This window comes from Ictalurus furcatus, chromosome 7 (genome assembly GCF_023375685.1).
Source record: "Ictalurus furcatus strain D&B chromosome 7, Billie_1.0, whole genome shotgun sequence".
In the NCBI taxonomy this organism is placed as follows: domain Eukaryota; kingdom Metazoa; phylum Chordata; class Actinopteri; order Siluriformes; family Ictaluridae; genus Ictalurus; species Ictalurus furcatus.
Genome location: NC_071261.1, coordinates 27,012,267 through 27,027,917, shown reverse-complemented (window position 1 = coordinate 27,027,917; position 15,651 = coordinate 27,012,267). Strand labels below are relative to the sequence as shown.

Below are 15,651 nucleotides of genomic sequence, written 5' to 3'. Positions count from 1 at the left end.
CTAGAAATTCTAAAGAGATAAAAAAAATATTCTGGCTAGAAAGATAATACTGGGTATAATAAAGCAGCACTATTCTAATGCTTGTGTTGTGTTTTATTCAGAAAGCTATTGTTGCTCTTCCTACAGTTAAAAATTAAAAAATTAATAAGACGGTATGTAGCCTACAAAAATGACCAGTGCACGAGATGTAAAAGGTACGAAGAAACCTTAAGTGAGAGTGTGGGCACTGTGTTAAACTCTTGTTCACTTAAAAGTGAAAGTATGGAGCCAAACAAATTCCAAATGCTTACAAAAAAAATATAAAGGAACAGACAACAGGTGCATAAAAATAGAAATTAACACAATTTACATTGCAACTTAATACACAGGTTGTACTTCCTTCGACCGCTTCATCAACAAAATACAAAGCTTTTGCCTCTTTTATTTTTTGTATTTAAAATAAAAACAGGGTCTACAGGTCAACTGTCAAATGTGTGTGTGTGTGTGTGTGTGTGTAGATAGATAGATAGACAGATAGATAGAGAAATATCACAAAGACAACACAGTTGATAAACAAGTCTTTTTAATAACTTTTTAATAAAACAAACATATAATAACCCCATCCAGGGTGTACCCGCCTTGTGCCCCATGCTTCCTGGGATAGACTCGAGGTTCCCCACGACCCTGTAGGATAAGCAGTATCAAAAATGGATGGATGGATGGATAAACATGTAATAATAACAATAAAAATAACAACAACAACAACAATAATAATAATGATGATGATGATAAAAAAATCTTATTATTATTATTACAATTATAATAATGAAACATATTACACAAGATTGATAACCAAGATTATGTTAGTACTTAAAAATATCTATATGGAAAATTATAACACACAGTTACAGCCATGTTGGGTGACTTTTGTCTGGGTATTTTGGAGAAGCACAGCACAAGCCTCACGAATTATAAAAACTAACTATTACTATTTGTTTTTCTTTTATTCAATACTTGGAATTTGACATTAGCAACATGTAGGCCTTAATATTGAGTTCACACAATGTAATTAGTTCCACCGTGACCCCATGAGGAGGTGTGTAGGCTTCAGAAAAACAAAAGTGTATAGAAAATAATTTATCAAGTGACAAATCAATATTATTTCACAATCACAAAACTTCTTTTTTTATATAGATGAACATTGTTCACTCCTCTATAACAGCGTTCTGTGTGTTGTCCTCCTCAGTCTGAACTGTTGAATAAAGAAATAAAAAAGAGTTCACATAAAGTTTATTACAGGTATTTCTGAAATAAAAGTCCTCAAATGGCATTTGATATTATTCTAAGCACAATTCCTGAGCATGAATATTTTACTTTTTTTTTTAGGAATGTACTAAGACAATGCTGTGTTTGAAAATAAACAATAATTATATTAATAATGTTGATCAGTGACTCTCTTTTAATTATAACATCCCATTTTTAATGATTGCCTAAAGCCATATCAACATCCTGCTTTCTAAATCGTACAAAAATAGCTTCATTACATAACACACATTTCCATGGCAGAGTAATGGAGTTTACTAAATCATTCAATATCCTTCTGCACTATTTCTGAATTATGAACATGATTGAAATTGTTCTTACCTCGAGCTCTGTAACACTTCACTGCCAGAATGATGGTCAGCTGCAGATACACAGAGACCGTCACTAGACTACTGATCAGTCTGAGCACTGACATTAGAGCTTCTGCATGTGACCGACCTGAGAAGGAGTAAAATAATCATTATAATATTGTGTAAGATAATATCGGTAAACACTCCACATAGTCTAAAGATAAAACTAATCTTATTAATAAAAAATGCTGTTACTGGAAAATAATCAACTTCAGGGTGGTAACAGTAACTCAGATTCACACTGGGCTGCGTCACGTCACCTCATCATTGATTATTTTCCCATAACCCTGTCAGGTTTACTTACTAAATAAACTAAATAAAGTGATTTCTCACCTCTGACTGAAACCCAGCTTTTCGGTGACTCTCCTCTCTCTGGGTGTTTACAGTGGTAGAAACCTTCATCTGACTTTGACACAGTACTGATGGTCATCTCTCCTGTAGTCTTGTTCTGCAGGACTGAACCATCTTTATAGAAATCAACACCAGAAGCTGAGATCTTTGAGTTGCGAGATAAACAATGTAAAGTCAGAGGATGTCCCTCAGTCACAGGATGGACAGGACTGTCCAGGATCACATCACCATCTGTAGGAAAGAGAAAGAAGACACTGAAATCAGAAAGTGTGTAAAATACAGTAATGATTTTAGCACAGAGAGCTACAGTAAATCAGTGGTAGATATCAGAGAGAGTGTACACAGTGCAGCGCTCACAGAGTCTTCATGTGTGAAGGAGAAGATATGCTTAAATGCCAGTTTTATCAGTAACATTCAGATGTGAAAGCAGCTTTCACTGTAATATTCTTAACATCCTGAAACTAAACTAGTCTTCATGAGTCTCTCTCTCTCTCTCTCTCTCTCTCTCTCTCTCTCTCTCTCTCTCTCTCTCTCTGTGTGTGTGTGTGTGTGTGTGTGTGTTCTGCTCAACTCTGTCTACCTTGTTCTTTATGTTAGTAATAAAGGTTATACTGACATCCAAAAAGTCTCATCTCTCTGTATTCTTTTTCTTCTCTTTTTTATTCTGAGTCTGATCTTTGTGTGCAGATGTGTGTATAAACCTCTGTGTCTCAGATCTCTGCAGCCCTGAACACAGCGCTATCTGTTGGTCTTTTGTTAGAATCGACTGAATAAAAACATCAAATCTGTGTCACCCTAGAAACTGCACTCAGTTTCTTTATAAAAATATTATAATTTATTTTCACCAATTCAGTAGATTTTAAAAGTGTTATCTTTATTCCTGTATATTGTACATCTATTACTGATGAGAACATTGAAGACTCACTGTGCACTGTGATGTTGACAGGATTACTGCGTCCTCCAGATTCAGACTGACACCAGTAAACTCCAGTGTGTGATGTAGAGAGGAAGCTGATGTTACATGTAGATCCTGAAACTGATGAACAATCAGACACTGTCTCACTGTGTGTGTATCTTCTCACTGTCCATCCAGTAGAGTCACTCTGGTCCTCACAGCTCAGTGAGAGAGAGTCAGCAGTAAAGTGCTGAGTTCTGCTGGGATTGATGATCAGAGACACTGGAGGAAATTCACCTGAAACACACACATTATAATTCAGATCTTATTCTGAAAATTAACATGTATTTTGATTTGATCATGATGTTAATTTCAATGTACAGTTTAGTAAACATCCATCCATCCATCTTCAACCGCTTACTCCTTTTCAGGGTCACGGGGAACCTGGAGCCTATCCCAGGGAGCATCGGGCACAAGGCGGGGGACACCATAGACAGGGTGCCAGTCCATCGCAGGGCACACAATCACACACACATTCACACACCTATTCATACACTACGGACACTTTAGACACGCCAATCAGCCTACCATGCATGTCTTTGGACTGGGGGAGGAAACCGGAGTACCCGGAGGAAACTCCCGCAGCACGGGGAGAACATGCAAACTCCGCACACACAGAGCTGCGGGAATCAACCCGGACCCTGGCGGTGTGAGGCGAACGTGCTAACCATTAAGCCACCATGCGCCCTGTTTAATAAACATGTGTAACATTAAAATTACCACAGGACTAATACTTGCTTTGATTAGACAATGATATCTGAATAAAAATCTACTATCAGGTGCTTATTCAGCTGCTTTACACATTCCTCACTAAGGAGTTTAAATATAAACAGTTATTACACAACACATTAGCACAGAAACTCTATTAATATTAATAAATGTACATCTGCTACACTCCAACTCAACACTATAGTTGATTTATTTCCTCACCAGTGATCCACAGTGGCTGTAGGTTGCTGTCCCGTGTGTGAAAGACTTTTTCTCCTCTCTCTGCTCTGCACATATAAACTCCTGTGTGATTCACAGTAACAGGACTGAGAGTGTAGGAGCCTCCAGATCCTCTGCTGCTGTCTGAGAGGAGCTCTGTACTGTACCTGAGGGAACCCTGACTGTCTCTGGAGGGAACCTCTGTGTACCAGCTGAATGTCCAGCCTGTAGAGGAGTGTTTAACCTCACAGCTTAGAGTCACTGAGTCTCCTTCAGTCAGCCAGCGCAGTGGAGACACACTCACTACTGCCTCTGCTGCATCTGATGGACAACAAATGTAAAAAAAAAAAAAAGAAATAAATAAATAAAATCATACAGAGTGGTAATCTTGTTACATATAATTAATGATAAGATATAACAAACTCACACACTCACCTGATACAGTGAGTGTAACAGCATCACTGATCTCTGATCTCTGAGAGTCACTGCTTCTCCACCCTCTGCAGGTGTATTTACCACTGTTATAATTTATAACTGAGCTGAAGCTGAACTCCTGTGTTGTGCGGTAGAATGTTTTATCATTCTTATACCAGCTGTATTTCCACTCAGTGTCTCCTCCTCCCTGTATTTCACATCTGAGAGTCACAGTCTCTCCTCTGAACACATGTTTATCAGGCTTTATGGTCACCACAGCTTTAGGACTCTCTACAGAAACATAATTTTATTATTAATTGTATTATTTTATTTTTGTTTTATTATTAACCCAAATACAAACACACTTCAATAATGTACAGTTCTAATATGACAACTGCTATATATTTAAGTGATTAATAATGATGCAGTGTATATGTATGTAATAATATATAAAGTCTGTTAAGAAGTGGCAGTGTTTTGCAACCTGTTTTTACTCACCAGTAACATTTACCCAGAGTGCATCACTGTAGTGTGTGTAGTAGACTGGGTTTCCTCTTCCAGCTCTGCACCTGTACTGACCCCCATCAGAGACTCTAACTGATCTGAAGATGTAGTGGTGTGTTTCAGTCTCAGTGCTCTGTGTGGGTTTGATCCAGTAAAACTTCCATCCAGCAGAATGCAGCTTCAGTGTACAGAACAGAGTCATGGAGTTTCCTTTCAGTGCAGCTCCTTCACGACTTGGTGTGAGTTCAGGTTTAGGTTTTTCTGCAGTTGGAGATGAAACACAGTTCAGGATGTTAACTGTTCATGTTCTGCTCTCAGAGTGTTTAACACACTAATCACTACTACAGATAAACACACTATTACTGATACACTGTAAAGACTCCTGTCATAGCAAAATTATTCATGAATATCTGTCAAAATATTTTATGGTATTCATCAAAGTAATTTAGTTTTTGTGAGAGTAGATTTAATGTGAAGTACATTGTTCTCTTATTCAAGTAAAAGTGTAAAGACAAAATGTACTGCATTATGTTTGACTGTTATTTAAAACATCCTTCAATATAAAATATTTGAACCAGCAGAATGCATTTCATTATTTCATTTTACACTTAATGCAGTAATAATAAAAGAACAGACATATTGCCATTAATATTATTTATTATTGGATAAACCTGGGACATTTTCATGTTCAGCATTTTGCAGCACATTGAGTCAGCAAATAAATAAAAATCACATCTTTAGTCTTCATCGACTGCATTTCACATCATCATCTCAAAGTCCAACATCTTTACTGCATATCACACTTTGTATGCATATTGTGCAGCTCTAATCTACACCAGTACTGAGTGCTGAGGTGAACCTGAGGTTAATGAGTACTGAAGAGATGATCACACTCACCTGATACAGTCAGTGTAACAGCATCACTGGTGTGTGAGGAGTGTGAGCCTCCTCTCTCTCTTCCTCTACAGGTGTATTTACCTGCATGAGATGTTTCAGCACTACTGATTCTGTACTCCTGTTTAATACTGACAAAAGAACCATCTTTATACCAGCTGTAGATCCAGTCAGAGTCCTCTTCATCCTGTATGTCACATCTGAGAGTGACAGTCTCTCCTCTGTACACCTGTTCATCAGGATTTATGGACACCACAGGTTTTGGGAGCGCTGTACAAAGATAATAAAATATGTCCTGAAATAATTAGTATGCTTTTGATTGATTGGTTTTCATGAGTGTAGAGAGTTTAGAAGATTTTGGAGAAGAATGTAACATTACACATGGAACTCTGAAAAATATTTTGGACAAGTTATAACCACTTGCACCAAAAAATCCAGCGTCTTCTACAGATCCTGATTATAATCATTTGGTATTGTGTTAGATGTATTTATAGTAAAGTATTATTCAGATTTATTTAATAAATTGAACAGGTGATTGAGATTTTTCATATAAATACAGTGAGGGAAAAAAGTATTTGATCCCCTGCTGATTTTGTACGTTTGCCCACTGACAAAGAAATGATCATTCTATAATTTTAATGGTAGATTTATTGAACAGTGAGAGACAGAATAACAACAAAAAAAATCCAGAAAAACGCATGTCAAAAATGTTATAAATTGATTTGCATTTTAATGAGGGAAATAAGTATTTGACCCCTCTGCAAAACATGACTTAGTACTTGGTTTAAAAACCCTTGTTGGCAATCACAGAGGTCAGACGTTTCTTGTAGTTGGCCACCAGGTTTGCACACATCTCAGGAGGGATTTTGTCCCACTCCTCTTTGCAGATCTTCTCCAAGTCATTAAGGTTTCGAGGCTGACGTTTGGCAACTCGAACCTTCAGCTCCCTCCACAGATTTTCTATGGGGTTAAGGTCTGGAGACTGGCTAGGCCACTCCAGGACCTTAATGTGCTTCTTCTTGAGCCACTCCTTTGTTGCCTTGGCCGTGTGTTTTGGGTCATTGTCATGCTGGAATACCCATCCACGACCCATTTTCAATGCCCTGGCTGAGGGAAGGAGGTTCTCACCCAAGATTTGATGGTACATGGCCCCGTCCATCGTCCCTTTGATGCGGTGAAGTTGTCCTGTCCCCTTAGCAGAAAAACACCCCCAAAGCATAATGTTTCCACCTCCATGTTTGACGGTGGGGATGGTGTTCTTGGGGTCATAGGCAGCATTCCTCCTCCTCCAAACACGGCCAGTTGAGTTGATGCCAAAGAGCTCCATTTTGGTCTCATCTGACCACAACACTTTCACCTAGTTGTCCTCTGAATCATTCAGATGTTCATTGGCAAACTTCAGACGGGCATGTATATGTGCTTTCTTGAGCAGCGGACCTTGCGGGCGCTGCAGGATTTCAGTCCTTCACGGCGTAGTGTGTTACCAATTGTTTTCTTGGTGACTGTGGTCCCAGCTGCCTTGAGATCATTGACAAGATCCTCCCGTGTAGTTCTGGGCTGATTCCTCACTGTTCTCATGATCATTGCAACTCCACGAGGTGAGATCTTGCATGGAGCCCCAGGCCGAGGGAGAGTGACAGTCCATTTGTGTTTCTTCCATTTGCGAATAATCGCACCAACTGTTGTCACCTTCTCACCAAGCTGCTTGGCAATGGTCTTGTAGCCCATTCCAGACTTGTGTAGGTCTACAGTCTTGTCCCTGACATCCTTGGAGAGCTCTTTGGTCTTGGCCATGGTGGAGAGTTTGGAATCAGATTGATTGATTGCTTATGTGGACAGGTGTCTTTTATACAGGTAACAAGCTGAGATTAGGAGCACTCCCTTTAAGAGTGTGCTCCTAATCTCAGCTCGTTACCTGTATAAAAGACACCTGGGAGCCAGAAATCTTTCTGATTGAGAGGGGGTCAAATACTTATTTCCCTCATTAAAATGCAAATCAATTTATAACATTTTTGACATGCGTTTTTCTGGATTTTCTTGTTGTTATTCTGTCTCTCACTGTTCAAATAAATCTACCATTAAAATTATAGACTGATCATTTCTTTGTCAGTGGGCAAATGTACAAAATCAGCAGGGGATCAAATACTTTTTTTCCCTCACTGTAATCATTGTTGTTTTTAATCCATTTATTTGCCATCACATTTTATTCTGTATAATTCCATGTTTTGGTCATTGGTAAGGAAGCAGAATGAAGCAAAAGAAAAAAAATCCCTACAATTATTTGAGATCCTGATGTGATCTGGCTCCAGGTCTCTTATGTATGATTTCCAAAGTGATTAGTCAGCACTTATAGAGACAAAGCAGGTGATTTATTTACAGTGTAGCTTTAAGGCCTCTGGTATCAGACACACACTGTACATTCTTTCTATATTGATCATAATTTAATATTTTGTAGTGAGTGTTTCAGCACTAATGTCTGTGTTTCAGTTACAGTTATAAACACCATTATGAGTCTGATTAACATGAGTGCTGTGTAATTATAATTTCCATCTTTCTACTACCATGAGATTTATTATCCCTACATAACACTGATATCTGATAGTCTGTATCTCTTATAACAGAGATTCTCTTCCTGATGAACACACACTCAGCAGTACTTTACTTTAACTTTTGCTCTCACTGTTCATGAATGACAGGCTTTATAAATATCTAAAATATAAATATCTAAAATTCACTCTCACAGTCGGTTTGGGTTTTTCTGTTGATATGAAATGATGATGATATTAAAGTTTTCCTCTTTACAACATCAACAATAGTTTTATCATCTTAATCAGATGATTTGTGTCTAATAATGTATTTATATTCAGCATTTGTTAAACAGTTACAGTTGTGTGACTTTATTACATGGACAACATGGTCTTATAATATCATTATACTCTATATATACTGTACATGGAATTAATTTAATAAACTGTTCATAATTGAACAAACACAATTTCTTAAAAAATTGTACTTTATGAGTGGTGCATAAATTCACACTCTTAATGAATTCATCTTCATCAGTGTGTTCACTATTATGAATGTTGAACACAGTGAATGTACAACTACACCATTAATCATTACTAGACACAGGATAAGTAACTAAACATTGGGTTTTTTTCCGGATCTGTGACATTTAAAATAAATCTTGTGACCTTAAGCCACACTGCATGTAGTGATGTGATGCTGAAGTTACTAAATATTGGTGTGAGGAAGAGATTAACACACACACACACACACACACACACACACACACACACACACACCTGACACAGTGAGTATAACAGCATCACTGGTCTCTGAGGTCTGAGAGTCGCTTCTCTGTACGCTGCAGGTGTACTTAGCGCTGAGAGACTCTACAGGAGTGAATGAATATTTCCTGTTCTCAACAGAGGAGAATATCTGGACACCATCTTTATACCAGTTGTACGTCCACTCAGTGTCTGCATGTCCTCGTATTTCACATGTGAAAGTGACTTCCTGTCCACTGGATATCTGTCCATCAGGCTGCAGAGTCAGAACGGCTTTTGGTCTCTCTGTACAGTTACAACAAATACATCAAATCAGTCAAACACACCCTTCTCTGACCATCTGATATTTAATCAGTGTGTTTTGTAATGATTATGTGTATCAGTGCATGTTACAGGAGTGTAAGATCAGACATGTACCTATCACTGAGAGAGTCACTTCATTACTCCCTGCCGCTGACCGTCCATCAATAGACCCGTAACATCTGTATTTGTGACTCTGATCTACATTTATAGTGTAGTAATTTTCAGCAGATCTGTGAACATTAACATCATCTTTGTACCAGTGGTACGGTCCATTTCCTCCTGAAATCCTACATGTGAGTGTAACCGTCTCTCCTCTGAATATTTGTGGTGAATTCGGCTCCACAGACAGAACTGGTTTAAACTCTGCTGGAAAAGTCAAAAAGCAAACACACACTGTCAATGTAAATAACTTAAATTCTGCATGACAATGTACAAACAATCTTCTCCACCTTAATACAAATCCAACATGTACACAACATAGGCAATAAAATATGTATAAATCACCTTGAGCTTGTCCGACTCGGATAAGTGAAATAAGCACTAAAAAGGGAAGAGGAACAGAGAATATGATGTAACGCTGACTTGATTCTTTTCTTTAAGAAGACAAATGAGAACAATGTCATAAACTGCAACAAAAATCTATATTTAGTTTTACTTCAGCTATAAGAAATGCAATATATCGACCTGTTTCAATAATGAATGGTGTTTAGAAAAAGCTATTTTCACTCAGGTCACTATGCTGCTCATTACTGTCTCATGTTTAATCTGATCCACATCTGCTAATCTGAAGCTGGATTACACACTTCCTTCTCTGTGTCTCACATGAGAAAGGCGCTCCTGTGCACTAAAGCTGTGGTGTAATACATACAGCCTGCAGGATGATGCCATATATGAGGAAAAACCCGATCTCAGTAGCACACACAGGTTAATGAACACACTCAGGCTAGGATTGTGCAATGTGCTGAAAAATGTCTGTCAGAGAAACATCTGTGACAATAACTCTCGAGTGTTTCAGAGGAAATACAACTGTACATTTCTTCTAGGAAATAAACCACAACCCCACTTGTTTAATTTGCTCCCAGCAAATTTAATTTAATTTTTTAATTTTATTTTATTTGTATAGCGCTTTTTACAATAGACATTGTCTCAAAGCAGCTTTACAGAAATATCAACATGGTATACAGATATTAAAGGTGCAAATTTATCCCAACTGAGCAAGCCACTGAGTGGCGACGGTGGCAAGGAAAAACTCCCTAAGATGTTTTAAGAGGAAGAAACCTTGAGAGGAACCCGACTCAGAAGGGAACCCATCCTCATCTGGGTAACAACAGATAGTGTGAAAAAGTTCATTATGGATTTATATGAAGTCTGTATGGCCTTAGGAGCAGCCGTAGTCCCAGCAGTCTGGAATTAGAGAAGATTTGAGCTCCATCCAGAGGCAGAAAGGATCTGGATCTCTAGTATCTCCATAAATTCATGTGGGGCTCGGCGAAAGGAGAGAGGGAGAAAAAAGATTATTATGACTGCGAAGTAGTAGAACAGAATCTAGTCAGGGTAGGCTTGAGTAAACAAATACGTTTTAAGCCTAGACTTAAACACTGAGACTGTGTCTGAGTCCCGAACACTAATAGGAAGACTGTTCCATAACTGTGGGGCTCTATAAGAGAAAGCTCTTCCCCCTGCTGTAGCCTTCACTATTCGAGGTACCGTCAAATAGCCTGCATCTTTTGATCTAAGTAGGCGTGGCGGATTATATAAAACCAAAAGGTCGCTTAGATATTGTGGCGCGAGACCATTTAGTGCTTTATAGGTTAATAAAAGTATTTTATAGTTAATGCGAGATTTTACTGGGAGCCAATGCAGTATTGATAATATCGGTGTGATATGGTCGTACCTTCTAGTTCTAGTTAGGACTCTAGCAGCTGCATTCTGGACTAACTGGAGCTTATTTATATTCCTACTGGAACATCCAGACAGTAAGGCATTACAGTAATCTAATCTAGAGGTGACGAATGCATGAACTAGTATTTCTGCATCATGTAGTGACAATATGTTTCTTATTTTAGAAATATTTCTGAGATGAAAGAAGGCTATCCTAGTAATATTATCTACATGAGCATCAAATGATAGGCTGGAGTCAATAATCACTCCAAGGTCTTTAACTGCTGCACATGATGAAACAGAAAGACCATCCAGAGTAACCATGTGATCAGAAAGATTACTTCTAGCTACACGTGGGCCAAATGGCTGTGCCCAAATCATTTCTATATTTAAAGGCACTACAAAAACAATTTTGGTAAAAAGTATGGCTAAACACGCTGTAAGGCTTGTAGCGAGATGTCTGAACCTGGAGAGAACTACTCTCTGAGGACAAAGGACTATTACGGAAATGAAAACTCAATCTCTCTCACAGAATTATCAACTCCATCTGAATGACCACATCATGATGAGTGGAGACTGGAAGATCCTCACTACACTGTTTCCTTCTTCCTCTCCTCACACCCTTCTCTCTCTGTGTCGGGATCACCTTAAACACACCCAAGAGCTGTATGCATTACATAACATGTTTTGATGTGAATAAGATGTTGACTATACATGTTTGCTATCATATAAAAGGTCTCAGTGCATCTGGAAAATATGGTCTCATTCCCTCAAGAGCAGTTCAAAGCAAAATATTGCATGCTGTTAAAGGCATACCCTCCTAAGACCCTCACTAAAATTACCTCCTGTATGTAAATAAGATACATCCTTCCACAAACATCAAATTATAATCACAAACAGCAGCATTTGGTGGACCACAGAGCGTCTGGGTATTTAGGGCAGAGCTGGGCAAAGATTTGGGGAAACTGTAGGCAGATCTCCCAAACGATCACTGTGTGTAGTTTTCTATGCCAGGTATTGGCAAGTTTTGACTTTGTTGTATTATTATGGTTTGAATTTGATTGGTAATATAATGTTGAATGTATTTCTTCTTTTTGGACCTGATTATATTCTGAAATTCTTGTCTCCAGTAGATTGTGTTAAGCGCTTGTTACCGCAAACACAGGCTAAAATCCAGGTGTAGGTGGAGCATTGTGGCACGCCAACTGAGATTTTAGAGTACAGGCTAATGACTTGGTTTTAGTTAAGTGCACTTAGATTGTACAGACTCGATAGGAAATTTCCATTTAGGACAACATAAAGTTGATCGACCAAATCTAAATAGGGTGAAGTCTAAACCTCTGATTATTGTAATATTTTCTAGTTAATGTGTACATAGGAAACTGTGGCATGATTATATAAAGCTAATTTTAACTCCGATATTATTGGTCTATCTCTGTAAATTTTAGTGGTCATGACCTCTGGCTAGAAATAACGTTACTATAATTAAGTGTTACTATCTAAGGGGACTAAACAAAATACTTTTTAGAAAAGGGCAAGCATGGGCAGCCATGTAAATAGTATTAGTCAATTACCTCTGGCTAATGACCAAGACTGGCGAGTTTGTGACCGTGACATCCGCGTACACGACCAGCGCGAGTTTGAGCGACATCGAATCCGAATGAATGAGCACAATTTAGAGTGTAGAATAAACTAGAATTAATTAAATGTAAAAGATCGAAAGTATTTACAGATCTGTGATCTACAAATAACTAGGAAACAAATACAACATTGAGGTTTTTACAGTTGGAGTCAGATTTAATTTAAGAGAGAGTCAAACAGATTTGGAAATAGAAATTTAATCATCTAAATGTATTCACATCGCTTCGAAAAGACAGAAACACGCAGGAATCCTTCTACCACGTCGCTGGATAGCGTCGTTGGACCAGTGAGTGGACCCTTACAAAGCTAACTGCAGCTCTCAGACAGAAGCAGTCTATTTTCACTCATCATTATGAGATGAATAACTGCTGCTGTGAAGGCTAGCAAATATAAACAAAAAGCTTAAAGCAATTTATTTGCATTGTGTTTATTGTTAAAAAATCACATGAACTTTATAAAATTAACAACACATATTGTTAATGACTAGGGATGGGATATACTGGTGCAGCCCCTTTATTGTGAGACACGTCATGGATCTGTTAAACAGCAGCACTGTCACTGAGAACATTAGCAGAAACAAAGCAGTCTATACACTCAGACAATCTTATATGCCTGCAGAATTCAGCAGAATTAATACCATCACATGTCGATTCTCCTTTAGTCTGTGCCATGGAAACAGCTGAATTCAAATTGGCATGAAACTTAAGTATGGATAATTAGTCATCACACTGACCAGATATTAAGAGACCATAAAAACAGTGACACAGACTGTACCATTCAGTACATGTAAGTTCTACACACACACACACACACACACACACACACACACACACACACACATACGCGTTTGTCTCAAAGTCCCACAGCTAATTAATAATATTCTACACATAAATCTAAGCCTTACCTCAACCTCACTAACCAAAATAAAAGCTTTTTTTCAAGCAAAAATAAAAAATTCTCACAAGGTCTCAACTCATATAACTGATATGGATATACACGGATACAACTAAGTGATCGTGATAAAATCTAGATAATGTCCTAATCACACATTAATCTCATCACACAGGACATTAGACTTCATCTGAACATATTGTTTTAAGCTGCCACTCACTCTAATGAAGACACAAAGAAAACATTTACTCACAGATCATCACACGGAGTGGATGGAGCTCCATCTTGTCACACTGATGAAGGACTGACTGATCAGTGGTCTGTGTTAAAGCCACTACATTTCCTGTGTTCTTACACATAGAGAGAAAGACTTCCGTTCTGATGCAAGTTGATGTGCTTTTTATATAAACCCTACCTCTATGCTCCAAGAAATTATAACAACAATTTGCAGAACATAACTTTATTCAACTCCTGAACTTGTACAGTTCCTCTGCTACTTCACTCAGGTTCATCTCATCAAGACATCCAGTGGACCTTTGAGGAAAGCTTTTTATCTCGTTTGATTGAGTAAGCAAGCTAACTCTTTTAAAAGAATGAGGTCTTTCCTAAATCAAGAAACTTTTCTATTCTGTCAGATTTACTTCAGGTTTTGGGTTTAATGCATTCCATAAAGATCAGAAAAGTTCACTGAACATGCTGTCAGAACCTGCTATGAAGCTTAGTTACTGAGGTGAAGGTAATGGTTAGGGTTGGATTTAGGTTAGATTTAGATTTAAGGCATAACATTAATTAGCATTAATAATCATGTCAGCGGGTAGCAGTTGCCACCTCACAGCTCCTGAGCTCAGGTTACTTTCAGTGTGGAGTTACTACATGTTCTCCTCAAGTTCATGTTGTTTATTATGTCATTGTTGTTTTTTGTTTGTTTGGGTTTTTTTTGTGTGTGTGTGTGGGGGGGGGGGGGTTCTCTGGTTTCCTCCCATCTCCCAAAAACATGCTGGTGGGTAGATTGGCTATACTAAATTGCCCCTAGGTGTGAATGTGTGTGCATGTTGCCCTGCACTGGGCTGACGTCCCATCGAGGGTATATTCCTGAATCACATCCAGTGTTCCTGGGATAGGCTCCAGATCCACTGTGACCCTGACCAAGATAAAGTGGTCACTGAGGAGTTATTAATATAGTTTGTATCAGCAGGTGTAAGTGCAGCTGCATGTTTGATACTCAGGTGAATTCTTTGCTGCACAGACCATAATAGTCACAAAAGTAGCACTTTGGGTAGGAGTCAGTAGACTCTGTAAGTCTGAGGTAATGCTTAGATGGTTTCATTTAAGGCCTATTTGTTTCCAGGAAAGACCAACATAGACTAACCACAACTGCTAAAAGCACACACACACACACACACACACACACACACACACACACACACACACACACACATTTAGTTCTGTCTTTGTGACCAGAATGAGATAAGATGCTACACACTATCGTAGACTGTGTATCATGTAAAATGAATCTTGCAAACATGTACAAACTCGATGTGATTAGTGAAAGGTGATTCCAATATTTTGATTTTTATAATAAATGGTAAAATGGTAAATGGTTTTATCCAAAGCGCTTTACACTGTGTCTCATTCACCCATTCACACACACCGATGGAAGCAGAGCTGCCATGCAAGGCGCTAACTTGCCATTGGGAGCAACATGGGGTTCAGTGTCTTGCCCAAGGACACTTTGGTATGTGGAGTCACATGGGCCGGGAATCAAACCGCCAACTCTATGATTAGTGGACAACCCGCTCTACCACCTGAGCCACAGCCACCCCTATAATAAATTTGAGCGTACATATTTTCATCCATTTGATTTGGATAAACACACGACATATGATAAGATTACATAAAAATATGCTAGCCTAATTTGCATTACTTTAACATGAATTAATGTTGTCTT

At 38.3% G+C, this 15,651-nt stretch overlaps 1 protein-coding gene across 1 annotated transcript; it reads right to left on the bottom strand.

Moving 5' to 3' along the window:
* Positions 1 to 498: 498 nt before the first annotated feature.
* Positions 499 to 13,987, bottom strand: LOC128610343 (Fc receptor-like protein 5). Its single transcript, XM_053629597.1, has 11 exons — positions 13,957 to 13,987; positions 9,795 to 9,830; positions 9,405 to 9,653; positions 9,003 to 9,272; positions 4,798 to 5,064; positions 4,321 to 4,590; positions 3,889 to 4,206; positions 2,929 to 3,195; positions 1,986 to 2,234; positions 1,624 to 1,740; positions 499 to 1,231 (listed from the first exon to the last, which is right to left on the bottom strand). The coding sequence occupies exons 1-11, from the start codon at positions 13,985 to 13,987 to the stop codon at positions 1,185 to 1,187; spliced, it is 2,121 nt and encodes a 706-aa protein (XP_053485572.1). The 3' UTR covers positions 499 to 1,184.
* Between the last annotated feature and the right edge of the window lie 1,664 nt (positions 13,988 to 15,651).